At 29.7% G+C, this 22,661-nt stretch overlaps 3 protein-coding genes across 3 annotated transcripts; 1 reads left to right on the top strand and 2 right to left on the bottom strand.

The window, feature by feature from the left end:
* Nucleotides 1-35: 35 nt before the first annotated feature.
* Nucleotides 36-2,802, bottom strand: PGO_124230 (hypothetical protein, conserved; the record flags this gene model as incomplete). Its single annotated transcript, XM_028689213.1, has 12 exons — nucleotides 36-99; nucleotides 248-259; nucleotides 379-430; nucleotides 525-711; nucleotides 955-1,097; nucleotides 1,203-1,222; nucleotides 1,360-1,422; nucleotides 1,558-1,643; nucleotides 1,783-1,838; nucleotides 2,107-2,188; nucleotides 2,494-2,557; nucleotides 2,693-2,802. 12 exons carry the CDS (start codon nucleotides 2,800-2,802, stop codon nucleotides 36-38), a joined length of 939 nt encoding a protein of 312 aa, XP_028545014.1.
* A 3,136-nt stretch (nucleotides 2,803-5,938) lies between these two features.
* On the top strand, nucleotides 5,939-9,005 carry PGO_124220 (protein phosphatase containing kelch-like domains; the record flags this gene model as incomplete). Its single annotated transcript, XM_028689212.1, has 2 exons — nucleotides 5,939-8,490; nucleotides 8,921-9,005. The coding sequence occupies 2 exons, from the start codon at nucleotides 5,939-5,941 to the stop codon at nucleotides 9,003-9,005; spliced, it is 2,637 nt and encodes an 878-aa protein (XP_028545013.1).
* Nucleotides 9,006-10,924: 1,919 nt separating this feature from the next.
* On the bottom strand, nucleotides 10,925-18,550 carry PGO_124210 (hypothetical protein; the record flags this gene model as incomplete). The annotated part of the gene is made up of 1 exon (XM_028689211.1): nucleotides 10,925-18,550. One exon carries the CDS (start codon nucleotides 18,548-18,550, stop codon nucleotides 10,925-10,927), a length of 7,626 nt encoding a protein of 2,541 aa, XP_028545012.1.
* Between the last annotated feature and the right edge of the window lie 4,111 nt (nucleotides 18,551-22,661).

The following is a 22,661-nucleotide window of genomic DNA, read 5'->3' as shown; positions in this document are numbered from 1 at the left end:
AAAAAAGAATATATGTCAACATGAGAATATTCCTTTTAAGTAAATTTGCTCAATTTGACACTCGTGACGAATCCATCCATTGGTATAATCGTAGGAAAACTATAAAAAGCAATGTTGTGTGATGTTTAATTGTAGGGATACTACATTACTTCAGAGAGTCTATATGTGCTTAAGAAACGTTACCTTATAGTTTTATAAACACATACGAACTTTTGTTGTTGTATATTTGGCATTTTTGTAAGCTTACCCCTTGCAGAACCTACGAAAATCACAGTGTATGTTTCCGGTGAAGTTAGTGATGTGTACACGTATATCTCTTTTCAGTATATGTATGTAACACATATATATATATATATATATTTTTGTGGTGCCCCTTACCATGTTTTGCCATTCCCGTGATTGTTTAAGGACCTTATGGATCCAGCATAGCCTGATGAAATTTCAAGGAAAAGTTGAAAATAAATCCACCATCCTACTTTTATCATAAGCATCTGTTTCATGATCACTCTTTTTTGGGGTTTTACTTTTAATAAAATAGTCACAATCTAAATGGGCACAAACATCAATTGACTTTTGAATGCTTAAGTTGTAAGGTGCACTTTTCAAAATTTGATCACAAATAGACATATAATTCAAAAATGTTGTGTATCCGTTGGTATAAAAATAGGTAGGGTTCATATATGTTATGTTATTCTTCTTTTCTATAAAATTCTGGAAAAAAAAAAAAAAAAAAAAAAAAAGGTATGCGATTTATTTTTATTTATTTTATCTTATCTTTGTTTTTTGTGCACTCCAAAGTGTGTGTTAATTGTGTAGTAGTTTTGTGTTGCAAATTTTGCCCTTGGTTTGCATTGATTTTAATTTTCTAGATTGTTTCTCTTTTTTTTTTTTTATATTTTTTCGAATTTCGTGTTGTTTGATTTTATTCTATATTGTCTCGTTGCTCATAATTACATCCGAAGAATCGGCTGTGCAGATGATCGCCCTTTTGTTTTCATCATTCCATGTAACATATTTACAATTATTTAAGGTACATGCTTCTAAAGCTTTTGAAATGGATATAAATTTTATAACTTCTTTGCTTTTCTGAACACATGCTGTGAGGGGGAAAAGGTCATACAGATGTCATAGTGTGCTGGTACGCTCGGAATGGTTCTTGTGATCTTGGTTGTCATAAGGTTATTTATAACATTTTGCATTACCCAGAGACTGATCCCGTAGTCTGTTATATATATGTATACACATTTATACATATGTTTGTGTATTCGGGTGTGCAGCATATATATGTGGTAAACCACATGTATGCATACATGAGATTACTTTTTTGTAAAAAAGAGAAAAAAAAAAAAAAAAAATTACACGAGATATTTGTGTGTAACTCCTTGGTGGAAGATATTTCCGTCATAAAGATTTTTTTGAGAGCTGATACGAGGAAGAAAAAGGTTGAAAGAAATTTCATGTTAGTTTATGTAGATGCATACAAATGGCATTATACTCATGATCATGCACTTCTTTGGATGCTCTAAAAATAATAAAAATGAAATGTCACTCACTGACCTCATGCAAATGTATTCTATTGATAATTCAGAGGAAAAATCCAGATGGGGATTGTTGGTTTTTCTTTTAAATTTCGGCACGTCGATCTTGAAATGAAAATAAATGTTCCTTTTCATAAGTTACGCATCAAATGATGATGTGTAGTTCTATTTTTAATTGTTCTTAATTTTATTTTTTGTTTTGTTTTATAGATTTATTTGTAATTTTCATTCATCCCTTACACACCTGACACTGTTCCTTCTTGGAACATATTTCTTTCGCCATGTTTGTATAGTCATTTTCTGATGAAGTGGGAAAAGGTAACAGGATCTCATAATCAATGAGAATTGCAAAATGAAAATGTTAATTACATATGTTTTCTTTCTCTCTTTACATGTTAAGTAACTCTATTATTTTTAATAATGTCTTATCAACTTTATGCAGATATATTACGCATAAAAAAAGGAAATTCTCAAAAGAGGAATTTTCTATAATTTTTGCACATAAACAGATGTCACAACATCTGTAAAAATGGGAATATTAAAAGAAGAAAAGATTTATCAAGTTTACCTTCTTCGTTTAAGTCTATTATTGATGCCTTCCTAACTACCACCGTGTAACCTTTATTGCAGGATATTCTTACTATATCTCTCTTTAAAATAACGAATTATTATCATTAATGGTTTGTTTACAAAAATGAGGAGGTGCAAAAGGGTACATCATCATTCGTGAGAAATGGGGAGAAAAAGAAAGGAAAAAACATATAATTAAAACGTGTTAAAAATGATTAGAAATGATTAGAAATGATTAGAAGTGATTAGAAGTGATTAGAAGTGATTAGAAACGATTAGAAGTGATTAGAAGTGATTAGAAACGATTAGAAGTGATTAGAAGTGATTAGGTATAGTTAGAAACAATTATTAATTAACTTAATTTTAAGCTTTCTACTGTCTTTACATCGCCCAGTATGTTAGAATCCTTAGATGGCAAATAATGTTGATACCCCTCATTATTTATGAATCTTCAGAAAAAAAAAAAAAAAAAAAGTGGAAAAAGCGCTAATGAATGGATAAAACCACATATGATATGTTTAAAAGAATCAGAGTTCATAGCTATGCGATAAGAACATAATGTGTACATATGTATGTATTAAAACCCATAGTAAAATATAGGGCTGTCTGTTTCCTTGGTGACTAAATTTTCCTCTGAAGTAGTAATTTTTACTAAGGTGAACAAGGAAATGAACAAACGAAAAAGGAATGTCATTTTATCGGGAAGAAGGAAAGAAAAAGGAAAAAAACGATATTAGGAAGGACACAAGTTGTATAAGGACAAAAACAAATGACAACAAAAATAACTCGTGAAGGCACTGTTTTATTATTATTATTATTATTATTTTTTTTTACATACATTTCGTTTTAGATTTATATCTACACATTTTACTACTTTTCGTCTTGTGCGTTATAGAACGAAAATTGAGTGTACATACGTGTCATGCATCAAGATATGTTTATAGCGTTGTGAAAAAAAAAAAAAATTAAACATTACGTAGTACTTTGCATTTCAACACAGCACATTTCAACAATGCATATTTCAACACAGCACATTTCAACAATGCATATTTTAACAAAGCACATTTTAACAAAGCACATTTTAACAAAGCACATTTCAAGACAACACTGTGCAGGTGGACAAAGTGCACTGACGCCTAAAATTTACAAAAATCTTCTGCAAAGCAAAGAAAATTTTACTACATTAGTTCATTCCACAAGTACTTTTTCCTATTACATTCTTAACCATAGGAGATGAACATTATAGCCAATTATACCCCAAAGGAGTTATCTAGATTTTTCCAAAAAAAAAAAAAAAAAAAAGTACATACATTTCCGCACATGTGTAATGTGCATCATAGTCAAACATGATAGATACACTCTCTTCATAAGAATTTTTTTTAAAATGTGACCTACAAACCAAACAAGTGGCTATAACATATGGCAGGAACAGGAGTAACATCAATATAATGATATTACACTTTTTTTTTTTTTTTTTTTTTTTTTTTGTTTTGTTGCTATGAGCTAGCGTTTGCATGTTTACATGTTTTTACATATATATACGTATACATGCACAGACAGAGTTCCCTGTGTGTAATTTAAATTCTTTTGAATTGTCTTCCTTCCTGTTAACACCTAAACCACGATTATGCCATGAAATGGTGAACGTGCTAAAAGGCAAGGAACGTGGCATTCTCATTTAAGTGTTGGAAATAGTAATGTTTTTTTTTATAAACAATTTCTGTTTTAAATGGGTGAAACGGTAAAAGGTGCAGAGTCAACACGCAGCAAAAAAAAAAAAAAGAAAAAAAAAAAATTAAACCAGTCAAAGCCTAATATATCGAAGAAAAACAAACTATACTAATCAAACCGATTTAGACCAACTGAACTAATCAAACCGAACTAGTCCAGCTGAACTAATCAAGCCGAACTCATCAAACTGAAAATTGCAATACTTGTATCTCTTATCACAAATGTGTAATAAGGATCTTACTATCACTGATCATACATAGAAATGTTGAAAAATACAAGTGTTCGAAGAAAAAACAGCAATGTAATGGTTAAAACGATAGTTCAAAAAAATTATCAACTAAGTCCTATATTATTTTTCGTAATTTTAAATTTATTAAGCCTTTTAGATTGTGTTGTATCCCTAAGTCTTAGCACACTTTTTCAAGTGTGCATTATTCTTTATTTATTTTTTCCTTAAAATGGATTTAATACTATGCAAAAGGGAGGAATAATAAAAAAGAGTAAAATAAAATTAAAATGGACTTTTATTTAATGCTTTTCCTTTCTTTTCCTTTTTTTTTTTTTTTTTTTTCTTTTATCAATTTATGCATATCTAATTTTTAATGAATAAAAAACATATAAAAATTGTTTGTGTATCTTTTTTTTTTTTTTTTTTTTTTTATTTAAAATTGCAAAGGCAGTAAAAACACCCACTAAAATTTTAAAAAATTGAACAAAAAAAAAGTTAAAAAAAAAAAAAAAAAAAAAATACAATTGTTTAAACACATTGCACGTGTTACACAGTTTATAATTTTTTTTGTTTGTTAAATGTCTATACATTTGAACGAGTAAATATTTGATATTTATTATGACAATGTAAAATAATTACAAATATCACTGTGTTTATACACACATATATTATTCTTAATGCTTGCTTATGTTTGACACTTTTTTTTTTTTTTTTTTTTTTTTTTGCTGAATATTTTGCTTCGATCTTTTTGTTTTTTCCAATACGTGTTCAAGAATCACATATGCCTCTTCATTTTTGTGCTAATTATCTTTTCTGAAAACCCCTAAATTATTACATTTAACAGGGAAATATGAAAATAAGGAAAAGAGAACTTTAACAACATTTTCCTTTTTTTTTTTTTTTTTTTTTTTTTATCAATTTATGCATATCTAATTTTTAATGAATAAAAAACATATAAAAATTGTTTGTATATCTTTTTTTTTTTTTTTTTTTTTTTTTTATTTTTTTTTTTTTTTTTTTTTTTTTTTGCTGAATATTTTGCTTCGATCTTTTTGCTTGTTCCAATACGTGTTCAAGAATCACATATGCCTCTTCATTTTTGTGCTAATTATCTTTTCTGAGAACCCCTAAATTATTACATTTACACAGGGTAATATGAAAACGTAGGGATAAGAGCAGTTTCACACCAAACAGATTTATGCTTGCCTGCACCCATACAATGATGTAAGAGATCACGTATTAGTTGACCTCATGTGAGTTGTCCCCACGTTAATCATTGCTTTTATATGTTCATATACATATGATAGCTTACTTAAGCGTGCTTAAAGGGTGAAAAAAAAAAAAAAAAATAATAAGTGATAAATAATAAGTTAGAACTAATAAGTAATAAATGATACATAATAAATGATACGTAATAAATGATACGTAATAAATGATACGTAATAAATGATACGTAATAAATGATACGTAATAAATGACAAGTAATAAATAATAAGTAAGAAAAGATAAGTAATAAATAATGAATAAAAAATAACAAGTAACAAATAAAATAAAAACATCAACTGTTGAAAAGGGTCAGGGAAAAACACCAGCTAATTTAATTTTTAAAAACTTTGAGTTTTACATCTGTATATTTGAACAGACAAAAAAAAGAATCATGTTTCATTATTTCATTCGCTTAGAAAAAAAAAAAAAATGTGCACTGTTGACAAGTGAAATATTGTTCCAGTTATGTACCTGTACTCATCTTTTAGAGTTTCTTGCCTTTTCTCACTATTTGTGTTATCTTTGTGCCTCTCTCAATTTCTTCACCTTCCCTTTGCTGCTTTGTCCTGTTTTAAGCAAAATTGTTCACACCTTTGTATGACAAATGAATAATGGTTCATTTAAAGAAACAAATGTCTGCAGAAAAGAAAAACAAAAGGGAGATATCCCAGCTCCGCGTTTTGGTCATACAGCTACATATTTAGGAAACAATAAAGTTGCAATATTTGGTGGTGCCATAGGAGATGCAGGAAAATATAACATAACAGATGATATATATATATACGATTTATCCCAAAATAAATGGAAAAAATTGTCAACAGAAAATACACCATCAGCTAGAGCTGCACACGCAGCTGCTTGTGTAGATGAACAACAACTAGTTATATATGGTGGTGCAACAGGAGGTGGATCTCTTTCCTTAGATGATTTATATATATTAGATTTAAGAAAAGAACAACGATATTCTTGGATGACTGTTCCTACGAAAGGTGTAACACCAGGTAGAAGGTATGGACATGTAATGGTTTATAATAAACCTAACTTAATTGTAATTGGTGGAAATAATGGTCAACATACATTAAATGATGTATGGTTTATGCATGTAGAAATGCCACCATTCGAATGGGTTCATGTTATAATTCCAAATAGTTGTAAAGCACCACCTCCAAGAGTTTATCATTCAGCTGACATGTGCAAAGAAGGACCAGCTACAGGTATGATTGTAATATTTGGTGGAAGAAGTGCAGAAAATAAATCATTAGATGACACTTGGGGACTAAGACAGCATAGAGATGGAAGATGGGATTGGGTTGAAGCACCTATAAAAAAAGGTGCACCTCCAGAAGCCCGTTATCAACATACTTCTGTTTTTATAGGTTCTAAAATGTTTATTTTGGGTGGTAGAAATGATAATGGATGTGCTATCCCATTGTCAACAGCTTTATACAATACAGAAACAATTGAATGGGTCACTTTACCATCCATATCAAAATTTAGACATACATCTTGGATGCACAAGTATACAATTTACACATTTGGTGGATTTACACATCAAACGCAACAATTTCCTACAAATGAATTAGAATGTCTGGAGTGCTGTGTGCTCGTAAATTCTTTAAGCACTTTGGATTCTGATAAGAAGAAGACTGCGAAGCAATCATCCCTCAAACAGAAACAGATTTCTAGTGAAAACATAAAACATCAAGGAAATGATTCAAGAACCATGAGTTCGTTCAACCTGAACAGCCAAGACATTATCAACACACAACATCCTCATCAGCTACCAATCGGATCATTAAATAATCAATTTGCAGGGAGTAAACAGATATATGACATGAAAAATACTTCAAGTGCAGGGAATAATGGTATGGGTAACATACAAAATGCACATTATAGAAATATGTTTGATTCTCCAAGTTCATCTTTATTCCGTTTATCTAGTAGACCTTTGTCAAATAAAATAAGATTAGCAGCACATGCACATGCTGTTCAAGAGACAGGGAGCGATTTTGCATTATTAGTTCGAAAAATATCAATTGATAAATTGGAAGAAGAAGGAAGAAAAATAAATAATGGTGTTTTATGTACACCAGTAAATTACATTAGTGAATTTAAAAATACAGTATATGACAAAATTATTACAACATTGTTGAATCCAAATATAACTCAATATGAAATTCAGTATAATCATAATGCTGAAGCGATATTCATAATTCCATGGGCAAATATTTCCATTTTGTGTTCAATGGTAATAGATATTTTTAAACAAGAAGATATGATATTAAAATTAAGAGCACCTATAAAAATATATGGAGATATACATGGACAATATTATGACTTAATGAGATTATTTCAATTATATAAATGTCCAGTTGAAGAAGATTTAGGAGAAAAATTGAATGCCATTGGTGATATAGATTCGAATGATTATTTATTTTTAGGAGATTATGTAGACAGGGGATCAAATAGTTTAGAAGTCATTTGCTTACTTTTTGCATTAAAATGTAAATACCCGAAGCAGATTCATTTAATAAGAGGAAATCATGAAGATATGGCAATTAATAGTTTATATGGATTTCAAGAAGAATGTAAAAGAAGATTGAAGGAAGATATTAATGATAAATCATCCTGTTGGTTGCAAATAAATCAAGTTTTTGAATGGTTACCCATAGGTGCTATAGTAGAGGAAAAAATATTATGTGTTCATGGTGGAATAGGAAAAACTATTCATACAATTTCAGACATATCTCAGTTAAGAAGACCCCTAGTTGTTTCTCAAGTTCCTCAAAATATAAATGAACAAAAAGTTACAGATTTACTTTGGTCTGATCCAACTGACAATGATTCCATATTGGGAACCATACCTAATGATATAAGAGATCCTGATGGCACAGGACATATTGTTAAGTATGGTCCTGATAGGGTTCATAAATTTTTAGAAGATAATGATCTGCAACTAATTATACGTGCACATGAGTGTGTTATGGATGGGTTTGAGAGATTTGCTGGGGGAAAACTAATAACCCTTTTTTCTGCTACTAATTATTGTAATTCTCATAAAAATGCTGGGGCCCTCTTGTTTATTCGGAGAGATCTCACAGTTATTCCTAAGCTTATATATCCAGCTAAGGATGAAATTCGCTTTTTCAACACATGGTAAGTGTCTACACAGAGAGTAGCTAACTGTGCATACCTGTTGAGTTCGTGTGGTATATCCATTTGGAATGAATAAAAATATTCATTCATCATTGTTGCATATTCAGATGCTTGCATGCATGTAAATATTAGTTTATATCTCATTGGGAGAAAAAATAATTACGCCAGTGAAAGTATATGAATTTTTTCAAATTCGGATGTGACTAATTGGTATGCCCACGCGCAGGGGTTGTAGATCTTGTGTTTGCGTTTGTGAAAACATGTGCAAATAGCGCACATTTCCCAAAAGTGTGTAGCGTGCCCTATATCCATCATATATATATGTATACATTTATATATTTATATTTACATATTTATATATTTATATTTATATATTTATATATACGTGTGTTTGCACACATGTGCGTCACTCTGTTTTTCCTTTTTGAAGGGACACGAAAATGACCGAGTTGAGGCCACCGACTCCACCAAGAAATCAACCCAAAATGAGAGAGCTTAACTTTGGAGCCCCGTAGAATATTTTTCCCCACCCCGGATTTAAGAAGTTATAAGTTTTGGATTATACACACATGCTTAATTAAAATATTTATATGCAATCCTGGTGTTATTTTTTTTTTTTTTTTTTTTTTTTTTTTTTTGCAGTATTAGTTTTTTCGTCTGCACCCTTATTTTTGCACTCGTTTTTCATCTGTTTTCTCCCACTCATTTTCGCATTTATTTTTTCTCCTATCATCTCTCTCATTTTCTCTTTCCTTTTTGCACATTTGCCATTTCCATGTCTTAAAATAAAAAGACACCCCGTAGAAAATGTTTCATTTGAAATGCATATAATCTAAACGGGTGTTATTAGGAATGCTCGAAAAAGTTGCATTTACATAACACACATTTATTTGTGATTTTACAATTCCCTTTTCGTTCATCACTAGGGAAATAAAACATTAACCCCAAGAGGGGTACATTTTATTATTATTTTTTTTTTTTAAATATATATATATATATATATATATATATATATATATATAAATTGTCATACAAGATTGGGCATACATCAGGGGAGTTACATATATTTCTTCTATATGAATATGTAGATAGATAGGGGAAGTTTAAAAAAAAAAGAAAATCTGATTAATCATGAATATGTATCACGTTTACTATATTTCTGCACATTCTGCTGCATATTGCATTATTTGTAGAACTATTTATGGATTTATTTATTTATTTCATTTTTTTTTTCTTCCTTTTTTAATTCATTCAACTGAACTGATTTTAGTATAGATTGCATTTATTTGATAACCACACACACACTCTCTCCCCCTTCAAATACACAAAGATCTAGACATCGTCATACATACAAAGTTATATGTAGGTGCATTAAATAATGCGAAATAAGTGTGAAGAAGAAATAGAGGGGGAGAGGAAAAAAAAAAAAAAAAAAAAAAAATGAACTATATTATCTTCTGACTTAAATATGTTTTTATAATTTTTATCATTTTGGTTATATTTGAAATGTTTAATATGTTGTATTTTTATATATTTTTTTTTTTAATAGTATGTTTATAAACCTATGTTTTGTGCAGACTAAGAATTGTTACCCTTCAAAGGTGGATCGATCACCTATTCTCACATATGACATATGTTGTAATATGAATATGTTTTAGAAACCTGTATTTAATAAATATATAATTCTTACAAATAATTACCCTTGTTTACTATTTACACTTTGAATTTCTGCTGAAGAGTTAGCACATATTTCTTCAGAATTAAAATTTTGAGACTTAAAAAATTGCTCGATTTTTCTTCATAATTTTATGTGTGATTCTTTCCCCAATATGGGATCAATTGAAAAAGGAGTAAGAAAATTGTATTAACAATAATCATAAAAATGGATCAAAATGGATATAAAAAATGGAACAAAATGGGTATGAAAAATAGATCAAAATGGGTATGAAAAATAGATCAAAATGGGTATGAAAAATGGATCAAAATGGGTATGAAAAATGGATCAAAAGGGGTATGAAAAACGGGATACGAAGATGCAACAGGTGTATGGAAAATTTCATCACACGTCTATGCACTTATTCAGGTGTGAAATCTAGGAAATGAGATTTTATGTTTAATTTTCCACTTTAATCTTACGTTTTTAGTGCGATGATGAGAACATGAGCATATACTCAAATATGTCTTCAGATCTGTAGTCACATAATTTTCTATCTCCTAGTAAATTTCCGTCTATTCTAATTTTCTAACATGAAAGCAACGTTGGAAATGTTTGTTCATCACTAGTAGACATACTCCAGTAATTGGATACGTCTCACAATTTTGCACACGAAAAAAAAAAAAAAATCTTAGTATGTTTTTCCTTTTTTTTTTTTTTTTTTCTGTGTGATTTGCTTGTTTCCTTGCTAATAACTTTACGTGTTGAGTGTCTCCACCACTAGATATATACGTTGTTGACCTTTGGAGATGTTTTTTTCTTTCCCTGATAGTTGCTTGATTTTTGAATAATTTTTCTGTTGTGACACCACCTTGCCACAGTAGTTCTATGAACACCATATATTGCTGCTATTTGTGGGACGGATAAATTTTGTTCATATAACAATTCACTTAATTTTTCAGCAGTGGGAGGCCCATTATTTCCTATTCTTTTTTTCTTATTGGTATTTAAATTAAATGATTGATGACACTTGTTAATATTTGTATTTTTTTTCTCCTTTTGAATTTTCTCTTTTTTTTTTAAATTACTCGATAATAGAAAAGAAGCATTAGTGCAATAATCACCCCCCACCTCGTAAGAATCACTAAGCAGATTATTATAATTTACAGGGTCGACATTGCTATAATTTAGAGTGTTCATATTATTATAATTTGCAATGTTCACATTACTATAATTTGCAGAGTCGACATTACCATAATTAGCAGTGTTCACATTACTATAATTTGCAGAGTCGACATTACTATAATTAGCAGTGTTCACATTATTATAATTAGCAGTGTTCACATTATTATAATTAGCAGTGTTCACATTATTATTAACATTTCCATCGCTTCTTCCATTTTCTAAATTCATAAAATTTAGGTCATTTACATAATAATTATTAGTGTTATAATTATATGAATATCCGAATGGGTCTGTTAAATCATTCGGAGAATGTACCATGTTAATAAATTCATTTGATAATTCTATATTGCCATTTTTATTCATATTATAATTATATATATTATTTGTTATTTCTGGATTTATGTAACTTTTCATATCACTATTTGTGCTATTATTGTATGCACCTGGTATTATTCTATTTATATTGAAGGAGTTATATACCTGTGTCACATTTCTATCGTTATCGTTCAATTGATATTGCTCCCACGGGTGCAGGTATATATTTGTCTGACTCAAGGGATTGTTCATCGCTTCGCTATTTTTGCATTTATTTCCATTTTTAGTATTGTCTGTTGTAAACTCATCATTATTTATTTTGTCCGATTTGTCTGCATTAGCATGTGGTAGTGAAACACTCCCTTCGACTCCGGGGCCCTTGATTCCGTTATGCCTTTTCTGGGGATCCACGTTATCAATGCTGTTATTATTGTCAACACTTCCAACATTTCCATCATTTCCACAATTTGCACCTTTTCCAATGTTGCCTTGGCCGCTTTCCCCTGGGATGCCCCGCTCGTCCATGTAAAACCCTGAATTGGTGTCATTAAAATTCATTGATTTCCCAATGTAATTCACATCAGATGCAGTATTAGCGCTCCTATATGAACAAGGTGTGTTAAAATTTTGGAGGGGATGTCGTATGTCCAAGGTGGAAAAAATTCTACTACAGGTATTATTTCCAGAGTGAATCTTAATATTAAAATCATTACTAGCGGGGTGATTATTTAAGATATTCATGTTTAGAACATGATTCATATTGATTGAATGGTTATTGAGGTAATGTACATTTACGTTATTTACATATTCATCATTGCTACAGAGCACATTCCCCACAACCGTTGTTCCTTTATCTATTTTGTTATTTCTTTGTGTGAGTTTGTTTTGCTGCACAGGGGTAACTTGGCTACTTGGGTGATCTATCGAAATTTTATTTGGATTGTGAAGAGAGCCGTTGCTCTTTTTCGTTCTATTGTCATTATTGCTTTCATCATTGCATGTTTCAATATTTATATTTTTTCCTTTGTGAACATTTGCACTACTGTTATAGCTGAGCGTACTACAGTCTTTGTAGGTCTCTCTAAAAGAACTGTCTGTATATGTAATCTTATGCAAATTTAGATTTTCTGTTGGATCGCAATTATTTCCCGTTTCATCTTTGTTATGACCATTCTGAGCATCGTCAGATAATTGGTCTTTTTCTAGAACACTGTTTAGTAAACGGCTATTATTTTCTGTCATGGAGGAGTTCTTTTCGACATTATTTCTACCATTTTGACATTCATTTTTATCTGTAGTAATAATTTTTATATTTTTTTGCTTCAAATTGCACTTATTTTGTGTCAGGGTTTCCTCCTTCATACTTCCTTTTTGTCCATAGTTTAAATTGTCTGCATTTAATTTTGGACTGTTTTTACATGAGTTCACGTTATACGCATTTTTATTTTCTTCATCCATTTGTTCATTTATTCCTCTCCTATGATTACCATAACTAAATTCATCATCATCATCATAAGAACCGTTCGCAATGGTGTCAATGGGATCATTGCCATTTTTACAATTTCCATTGTTACTATTAAGCCAATTCAATTCATTGGCATCCTGACAGATGTCGATATTTTTATTTTCACATTTGAAACTCTTTATATTGTCACCAGGAACAGTGTTGTCTTTATTTCTCACATATGGGTTAGTCACTTGCATAGTGTGATTATTATTATGATCACTATTAGGATCACTATTATGATCCCTATTATGATCCCTATTATGATCCCTATTATGATCACTATTATGATCACTATTATGATTATTATACTTCTTCATCAACCAACTTCTTACATTTGGGTCCTTATTTGTTAAATTAGCAGAACCAGAAATTTCACCTTCATAAGGATGCTCAAAATTGTTGTTACGCCCCCTAGTTCCATTTGGTGATTTCACACATGTGTGATCTATTTTTTTATTTGCATTTGTGTAAATCATCCCCTTGGGCATATTACTAATGACATTTTGTTCGTTTTGTTGTGAATTATTCAAGTTGTGCAAATGAGGATAGTAGTTTTTATTGCTATTTCTTGCACTTTGTGAAAAATTATCAATAAAATTTTTGGGGTAATTATGGGTCATTGAAAAATGGGTATACAAATTTGGACTATTTAACGTACTATTTTCTTTTTGCATTTGTTCGGATAACACGGAATTATTAGTATTTTCCATCTGATTGTAGACATTGTTGAAACAATAATTAGAATTGTTTACAAAATTGTCTGATTGAATTTGATAATTACTAAATTGTTGATGTCTCATTGGAAGGGATGGAAAAATCATGTTATTACTGTTGTTATCTGCACTCCAAAAATGGGTTGCATTTTTTAAATTAATTTTAGCATAATTCTGCATATTATAATTCATGCTATTAAAATAATTCAGTGCTCCTAATTTATCATATTGGTTCATATATTCTTTACCAATTAAATAATCAGGGCTTATCATTATATTTCCCAATTTCTTGCATTTTGTAAATCCTCCATTGGAATTGTTCACCATCATATTATTGCTTTCTACATAATCCATACTCTTTAATATGTTTGTAAACTTGTTCATATTTTCCTTCTTATCAATCGAGGAAACATTGTCATTACGACCATTGTTGTGATTTCCTTTTGTTCCTTCTGGCCAATCTTTTTCAGAATTAAAATTCTCACTTTCTTCGCATCGTGGAATAAAAAACCCATCTTGCATAAATTGCATACTCCCATAATGCACACTGTTAGAGCCGCACATATAGTAGGTCATGCCACCTGGATTATAATTGGAGGTATGTATCCTGGTCTCGGATCTATCGTACGGATTACTTGGTATGAAGTTCACATTTCCTATTTGATAATTATTTGCACTTGATCGATTGCTAATGTGAGGAAAATCTTGTTCCATGTAATTGGAAGTGACCCCATGTGAAGTGATCCCATTCTGTACATTGTCATAAAAATCAAATAATGATCTCTTAGAGAGACGGATAAATTTTCTGCACTTGGCCAAATTATTCAACAAATTGTCATTATCCCGAGAAATTATAATATGTTCTCCGTTATTGTATGCATTATATAAAATTTGCAAGTCAGGTGACAATTGAAATTTATTGTTTTTAGATTTATTTCCCTTTGAAGAGAGAAGTTTATCGTTGGATTCATAAGAATTTTCCTTTTCCCTGAGATGATCTACATTTATATCATTGCGAATATGTGCATTGGTCTTTTTAGTACCTTCATAAGGCTTATGGAGTTGTAGTTTCTCATCGATTCCATCCAATTTTGTAAATGTCAAGTTGTTAGATTCACTCATTTTAGTTGTTTGGTATTGAATATGTGTTTTTGTATTTGTTTCAATACATTCGCTCTGTTCCTTTTGCAATTCCTCATTTTTGTTCTTCCATTGGGTGGGACAACTTGTTAATGTCTTAACGTCATTAGACAATGTCGTGGATGCAATTGGAGAATCTTCCTTTTTTTTATGATGAAGTGGTGCTACACTATTATATTCTCTGTCTTGCATAAAATTGTTTGAAACTAAAAGATTGCTTATAAGAATGTCTACATCTTTTTCTAACATTTCCCTATTTGATTTATGTATAATTTTATTTTCCTGTAAATTTCCTTTTTTGGAAATATTTTTATTAAATTTGTTTGCAATTTTGATTAAGATGTTAAGATGGGTATTTTCACTTGTGTGACTTTTATCCCTTTCATTAGTGGCGTTTTTTGTCTGTTCGTAGTTGGGGACAAAAAGGGGCCCACACTCATTACTGTTTATGTTTGTTTTTATATCTGTTTTGTCATCAGGGCTCGTGTCGCTACCTACACTCCATGGTATGTGCGGTTGGGCAAGGTTCCCTGATTCTCTCATAAGTGAATAGATCAGAAGATAAGCATACAATTTGTTGATTTTATTTTTATAAAAAGAGATATTGTTTATTATTATCCGATCTCCCAATTTGATGTCCTGTCGCTTTCTCTTCATGTGAATTTTTTCCTTATATTTTGCATTAGTCAAATGGAGTATGTTAAATTGTTTGTTTCTTACCAATGGATATAAATACTTCTGTATGAAATGTCTGTTTTGTGCATTACAATAGTAGCTTAAATTATCAGATTTTTTCACTTCATTTAATTGTATAAATTTCCTTCTGCCTTTATCAAACGAATGCAACGCCATTGTCATAATAAAGTCACGATTAGAAATATTCTTTTCATCAAAAAAAGGAGTTAACATTTGTTCACACAAAATATTATTATTCCATTTTTTATCAATTTGGTAGTAATTTTGTCCTTTCCCATTTGGGGAAAAATAATTTCCTTCTTTTGTGTACTCCTTTAGATATATATTTTTACGTGATATTTTTCCGTCGTCCACCTCGTCATTCTCGTCGTTCTCCTCCTTGTCCTCCTTTTCTTCTGCTCCCTGTTCTTTTTCCCCTACGAGTGGGTATATATCATTTAATCTAATTTGGAGAAAATTGTTTTCAACCCATTTTTCTTTTAATTTAAAAATTTGATTAACAAATTTGTCATATATGTGCAACTTGTAATAAATTTGTTTTTTTTTTTTTTTTTTTTTTTCTGAATATTTTTTTAATAATTTAAGAAATTGAAATTTGAGTTTGTCTGTACATATTTCGGACAATTTCAAAAATGGAAATTTATCAATATATTTTATTTTCTCCTTTAATGGGGAATTTATAAAATTATTTTGAAAATCTCGAATTTTTCTACTAATTTTTTTATTTGTGTTAAAATATTCCATAAAATGAGCTAACATTTTTAAAAAATTCATTTCCTTCTTTTCGTACACACCCTTGTCATAATAATGCAAATATGGCAAATATGATGACATGAGAATGAAATCGTTTAGGAAAGAGTTTATGTAACTTTGTAGATATTTTTCTGCATTATCTCGGAAGCTTATTAGGCAATTTAATTTTTCCATTTCTTCTTCCTTCCCTTCTGACGTGTCCATGTTGCAACTTAGAATGTTCCTCAAGTCGAACTTTTGTTCCTCAATTGTAACGGAACACTTTTCTTCTTCCCCTTGGGGACCACAGCATTCACGTGCCTTCCTTTGATTGCCCTCGCTTTGGTAATTTTTATCTTTCCCATTCACGTCTGCATCATTTCCATCTTTACCAATTTCGTCATCACCGCTTCTATCTCCATCTTTACCAATTTCGTCATCACTACTTCTATCTCCATCTTTACCAATTTCGTCATCACCACTTTTATCTCCATTTTTACGTATTTCGATTAGGATGTTTTTCCCATGTCCCCTTCCTCCTCGACATGTGTCCTGATTCACATTGTTAGTACCAATATTAGCAACAGCGTTTAAATCATCTATATCTTGTTCGTCAGCCACAGTGCCACATGGTGAGTAGTTAGCTTCTCTCACTTCATCATGACCAGTTTTGAATATTTTCTCGCTTACAATGACCTGAGTTACTTCATTGGAATCCTCTGTGTTATAATCAACGTGTGTTTTTACTTTCTCTTTCATTTGTCCATTTATATGAATATTCCTTGAGATGTTCATACCTCTGTTCAAATCAATTTCGTCTCCAATAGTTACTAACAATTTGCTTTCTTCATCAGTGTTTAACATTTCTCTATTTTTGTACCTCTCTCCAGTAGCACTATTATTTATATAATTTAGAAAATTCTTATCAGACAAATCCATTTTGCAATCCTCCTTTTCATCCTTTGTGAGACTAAAATACTTCGTAGATATATCGGGATGACATGTGTCCTTTACTATAAAATTATCCCTATTAACATATGCAAATGGCACACTATGTTTTATTTCAGAATTTGCAATTTCATTATTTATATTTATAGGAAGTTTTTCCCTGCATGCGTTGTTAGACTCATCTCCTTTTTGCACATTGTGTTGTGAAAAATATTCAATTGACATATCGTCATGTTTTTGTGCAAATGATTTTTCATTCTCGTTCATAGAATGGGAAGACACTTTATTTTTAGCATCACCAACAGGGCTATCAGCACCGTTACTATATATGTCGTCATATTCCTCACTGATTTGTCTAAAATCATTAAGGCTGTGATTACTAAGATTACTTGGGCATGTATTATCACTGCAATTGTGATATGACCAGGAATCGTTAATAAAATTTTCTTCATTTTTTTGAAAATTAGCATTTCCTTTTTCTTCATTAATGATTGCTAAGTTTATTCTGTTTAGACCATCTTCTTGCCACTTTGGGCATATGTGTTTCTTAATATTGATATTCTTTAAACTAATTAAATTTTCCTTTTCGTCAGAAGCGTTATTGTGACGATTGTGATGTAAGTGCAAATGGTTGTATACATTTTCATCGTTGTTTTTGTTTGAGACGAGAACATGTTCGTCATTGTTTTTGTTTGATACGAGAACATGTTCGTCATTGTTTTTGTTTGAGATGAGAACATGCTCGTCATTGTTTTTGTTTGAGATGAGAACATGTTCGTCATTGTTTTTGTTTGAGACGAGAACATGTTCGTCATTGTTTTTGTTTGAGATGAGAACATGCTCGTCATTGTTTTTGTTTGAGATGAGAACATGTTCGTCATTGTTTTTATTTGAGACTAAAACATGTTGATGTTTTTTCTTTAATTTTTTTATTTTCTTTTTAAAAGATTTATGACGGAAATTGAATATCTTATTTCTTAGCATCTCTTTCGAGGTGCTGTTCAAATGTATTCCTTTAGATATTTTCTTTTGGCTATTTTCTATGGCATAATTTTCTTTAAGGCTCGCTTTTGTGCCTTTTTTCACGTTCAAAATCATCCTAACTTCTGCCTTCTCGTTACATGTTTTGGACGATCCATTCACACCATCAATTGCGTTGCAAATATTCATATTTTACTGCTTCAGGAATTTATAGGGTTCCATAAATTACCATAATTTGGAAGTGATCAATCAGTATAGGTGCAGTAGCACTAGCACAACAACAATGATGCAGAAAAAAAGAGAAAAAGGAAAAAAAGGAAGGGATGACACATTACCTCCCTTCGAATAACCCACAAGCATAACAACACAATCTTTGTGAAAGGAGCAATGTAAAAATTCAGAGGCTTAAAGTACGTATAATTAAATGTGCAATGTTCATAGTTATAGAGACATGCATATTTAGCACATTTTTTTGACATCTCTTGCTTATCTTTTTTTTTTTTTTTTTTTTTCTTCACCAGACCATTTCACTCCTTATTTAAGGTGTAGAGTTAAAAATGAAATGGTTGGTGGGTGTAGACATGCACAAAAAAAAAAAAGTTCAATAAAAAACTGCAGTGAACAAGATCAATGAAAAAGATCAATGAAAAAGATCAATGAAAAGGATCAATGAAAAGGATCAATGAAAAAAATTCAATGAAAAAATGTAATGAAATGATACGATGAAAAAAAAAAAAAAAAAAAATGTAAATACAAAACACAAACTGTAAAGTGTTTACATGTCTATGAATCCTAAAACATGCAACAAACTGAATTCATTAAAAAGAAAAATACGTTGGAAAATGCATAAAAGGTTGAACATTAAAATATTTGAGAGAAAATTCTCGTTTAACAGCGGTTCTAACAGCACACTCTAGGTCTTTTACGCATTTAAAGTGCACATATGTACATGTGTAAATGCACATATGTATAGACACACAAATATATATATATATATATATATATATATATATATATATATATATATGCATGTGCTAAGCGGGGGAACACGTAGTTTAAATGTTCTTCGTTGTATAAAGCATACACCTTATGAACAAACTTTATGGATAATTTAATTTATTATTTTTTTTGTTTTTTAATGGATAGACACACAACACTGTTATTAAGAAGTATATTTAAAAACATGATTTTTTATAACTTTTATTTTATCTATTATAATTATTTTAAATATTTACACATGCATAAATTAATCATGTGTAACTGTACATGTAAACAAAAGTTGTGTATACTTTTTCTGTGAAATATTTCCACTGACGAAAAGCAAATTCATAAACAATTTGGTGTGTTAAACACACGCTTAAAATGCTAATTCATGAATTGCAAAAAAATTGGTGGAATAAATTAGGGTAGGAAATTGGATGAAAAATTGGAAAATTGGATGGAAAATTGGGTGGAAAATAGGGTACAAAATTAGACGGCAAATCAGGCGGCAAATGAGCTAGTAATTATTCTATTACAATAGCTATTTAATAGAGTACTAAAAAAAAAAATAATAAATAAAATACTAAACCATCATGCCAATCAGTAATTGCAGAAATGAGTGCATGTGTGTTCAGATAGATATACGTATTTACGTGAAATACATACCCGAAACACGCTTTGCCTACCTGCAATGTGTAAAAGAAGTTATTTTTTTTAAGAACGGAAATTAGATTATATTATATTATATGAAGTGGAGGCTTACACAAAATTTAGTGTTTTTATGTATACATTATATTGTACTATTATTTTCACTATTCCTATTATTAATATCATTGCTATTATGGCTATTGCTATTATTATTATTTATATTGCAATCATTACTATTTCTATTATTATTATTATTACATTTTTACTTTTTATTAAATATGGGATCAAGATGATAAAGATTTATATCATATCTCACGGGTTACACATTTATACGTTTACAGTTTTGAAGCGTCATAGTATTTTGTTCATATAAAAAAAAATGGGTAGAAAAAATTGACATGCAAATAATTAATGAATAAATACATGGGTATGTGACGATGCATGTAAACACACCCATATATACACTCATTTGGTATATGTGTACGTATGATTATATATGCAAGTATACATGCATGTATATATATGCATGTATATATAAGTATGGATATGTGTTTGGATATATGCATGAATTTATGTATGGATAAATGCATGTATATATATGTGCACATAATATTTGTTTTTTTTACCGTTTACATGTAATAATGAGGTAAGCGCACAATACACCTAATATAATATGTAGTAACACTTGCAATGCAAATGAATAAAAAAACTTTTTAAAAAAACTAGGTGATGAATACACGTCTATGATGTGCATATTTTATGTTTAAAAAATTGTTAGTATGTACATGTAGTGAATGAGGTGATTTTCTAAAAAATTGACTTGAGCAGTTGATAAAACAGGGTAAAAAAAAAAAAAAAAAAAATTCAGTGTGAAAATAGGCTAAAAATAAAGCTATAAAAATACCTAAAAATACACTAAAAATAAAGCTTTAAAAATACCTAAAAATAAAGCTTTAAAAATACGCTAAAAAAATACACCAAAGTACGGTAAGGAGGGAAATGTGTATCCGTTAGAATATGCTTAGTCTTGCAAAATTAAAACTTTTTTTTTTTCACTTATTTTTTCATTTTTTTTTTCCACCTATTTTTTCATTTTTTTTTTCCACCTATTTTTTCATTTCTTTTCTCACACTTTTTTTCTTCCCTTTTCTCACACTTTTTTTCTTCTTTTTTTTTTAAATAACGTTTTTTACGTAAACAATAGGTACTCACACAATGAGAAGAACTAAATAGTAAAGGCGTACCTAAAACTCAACTTCAGTGTATGGGGAATATAATTATTTTATTATATATTTTATTTTTCTGCATGTTCATTTCATTCCTTAATATTTGTTTAACACATTGTCACAATATTTGTTATAGACGAAAGGTCAGCCTGAGAACGACGTTTGGTTCAGTTTTGCTTTCTTTTTTACTTTGTCCCTATTATTTTATTCTCTTTTTACATCTTTTTTTTTATATCTTCTTCTTTTTTTTTTTTTTTTGCTTCCACACTTATTGACAATAAAAGTATACAGCAAAATCCAAACAAAATTGCAGTTAAAAAAAGTTAGGAGGGTTAGTTAATTATTATGCATAAAAAAATGGGGAAAAGAAGAGGTAGTACTAATAGTGGGGGATGTAAGGACCACCAAGGTGGGATAACAATAGGTAAAAACACAGTAAAAATGACAAAAAGTTTTTAAAAAATGCCACACACCAATAGTATATGAAATGTGTTACGATGTCGTGAAAAAAAAAAAAAAAAAAAAAAAAAAATACATTAGCCTTTAGTATATGGGAGTGACTCTATCATTTGAGGAAAACTGATTTTTATTATAATTGAAGGTTATTCATAAATAATGTGCATACATTTCCTAACATATGGAAAACAATAATGAAAACAAATAATTAGTAATCTTTATGAATATATTACTAACTTTTTTCCTGTCCCTTTTATTTTACGCTTTACGAGTGCATTCTATGTAAACACACCTCATGGAGCAAGCTACGTGTATGTTTGTGTGTGTGCATGTATGTATGCATCACACCTATGTATATAAAAGTAAATGTACATGATTACAGGGACATGTATAAATCCATGTATGTATGTATATATATATATATATATATATATCTTTTCTTAAAGCATTTGTTGGTTAATAAATGAGATGAGAGGAAAATTCTTCCATACGTTTTTTTTTTTCTTTTTTCCTGACATATTGGAGTTTTCCTTTTTGAATATTCACACATATTCAATGAATTGAAAAAAAAAAAAAAAAAAAGCTTATGCAGTACAAAATTTTTAAAAATTGTTATTAGCTTTATTAATTCATTTTACATAATGCTCTACGAACTTAATATAACTTTTTTTTTTTTTTTTTTTTTTTTTTTGGATAAGAACCGCAAGACTTATTATTTATTTATTTTTTTTTTTGGATGTTTATACCTCTTTCAGGACTAAGAAGTATTACTCGTTCTTTAATGTATACACACGTACTACATATAATATGCTGCATATTCACTAACCTTCTTTTTCCTTTTTGACTTAATTGTATGAAATACATGTTATAACGCATAAACGGATGGAAAGAATATTAAAAACTACGCAATTTCATTTTATAAAAGGGCATAATTAGATGTTTTACTTTTTTTTGTGAATTCATTAAATGGACTATGAAAAAAAGATTAA

Source organism: Plasmodium gonderi, assembly GCF_002157705.1.
Source record: "Plasmodium gonderi DNA, contig: Chr12, whole genome shotgun sequence".
NCBI classification, from domain to species: domain Eukaryota; phylum Apicomplexa; class Aconoidasida; order Haemosporida; family Plasmodiidae; genus Plasmodium; species Plasmodium gonderi.
The sequence above is the reverse complement of the archived record's forward strand: the minus strand, read 5'-3'. Positions and strand labels throughout refer to the sequence as shown.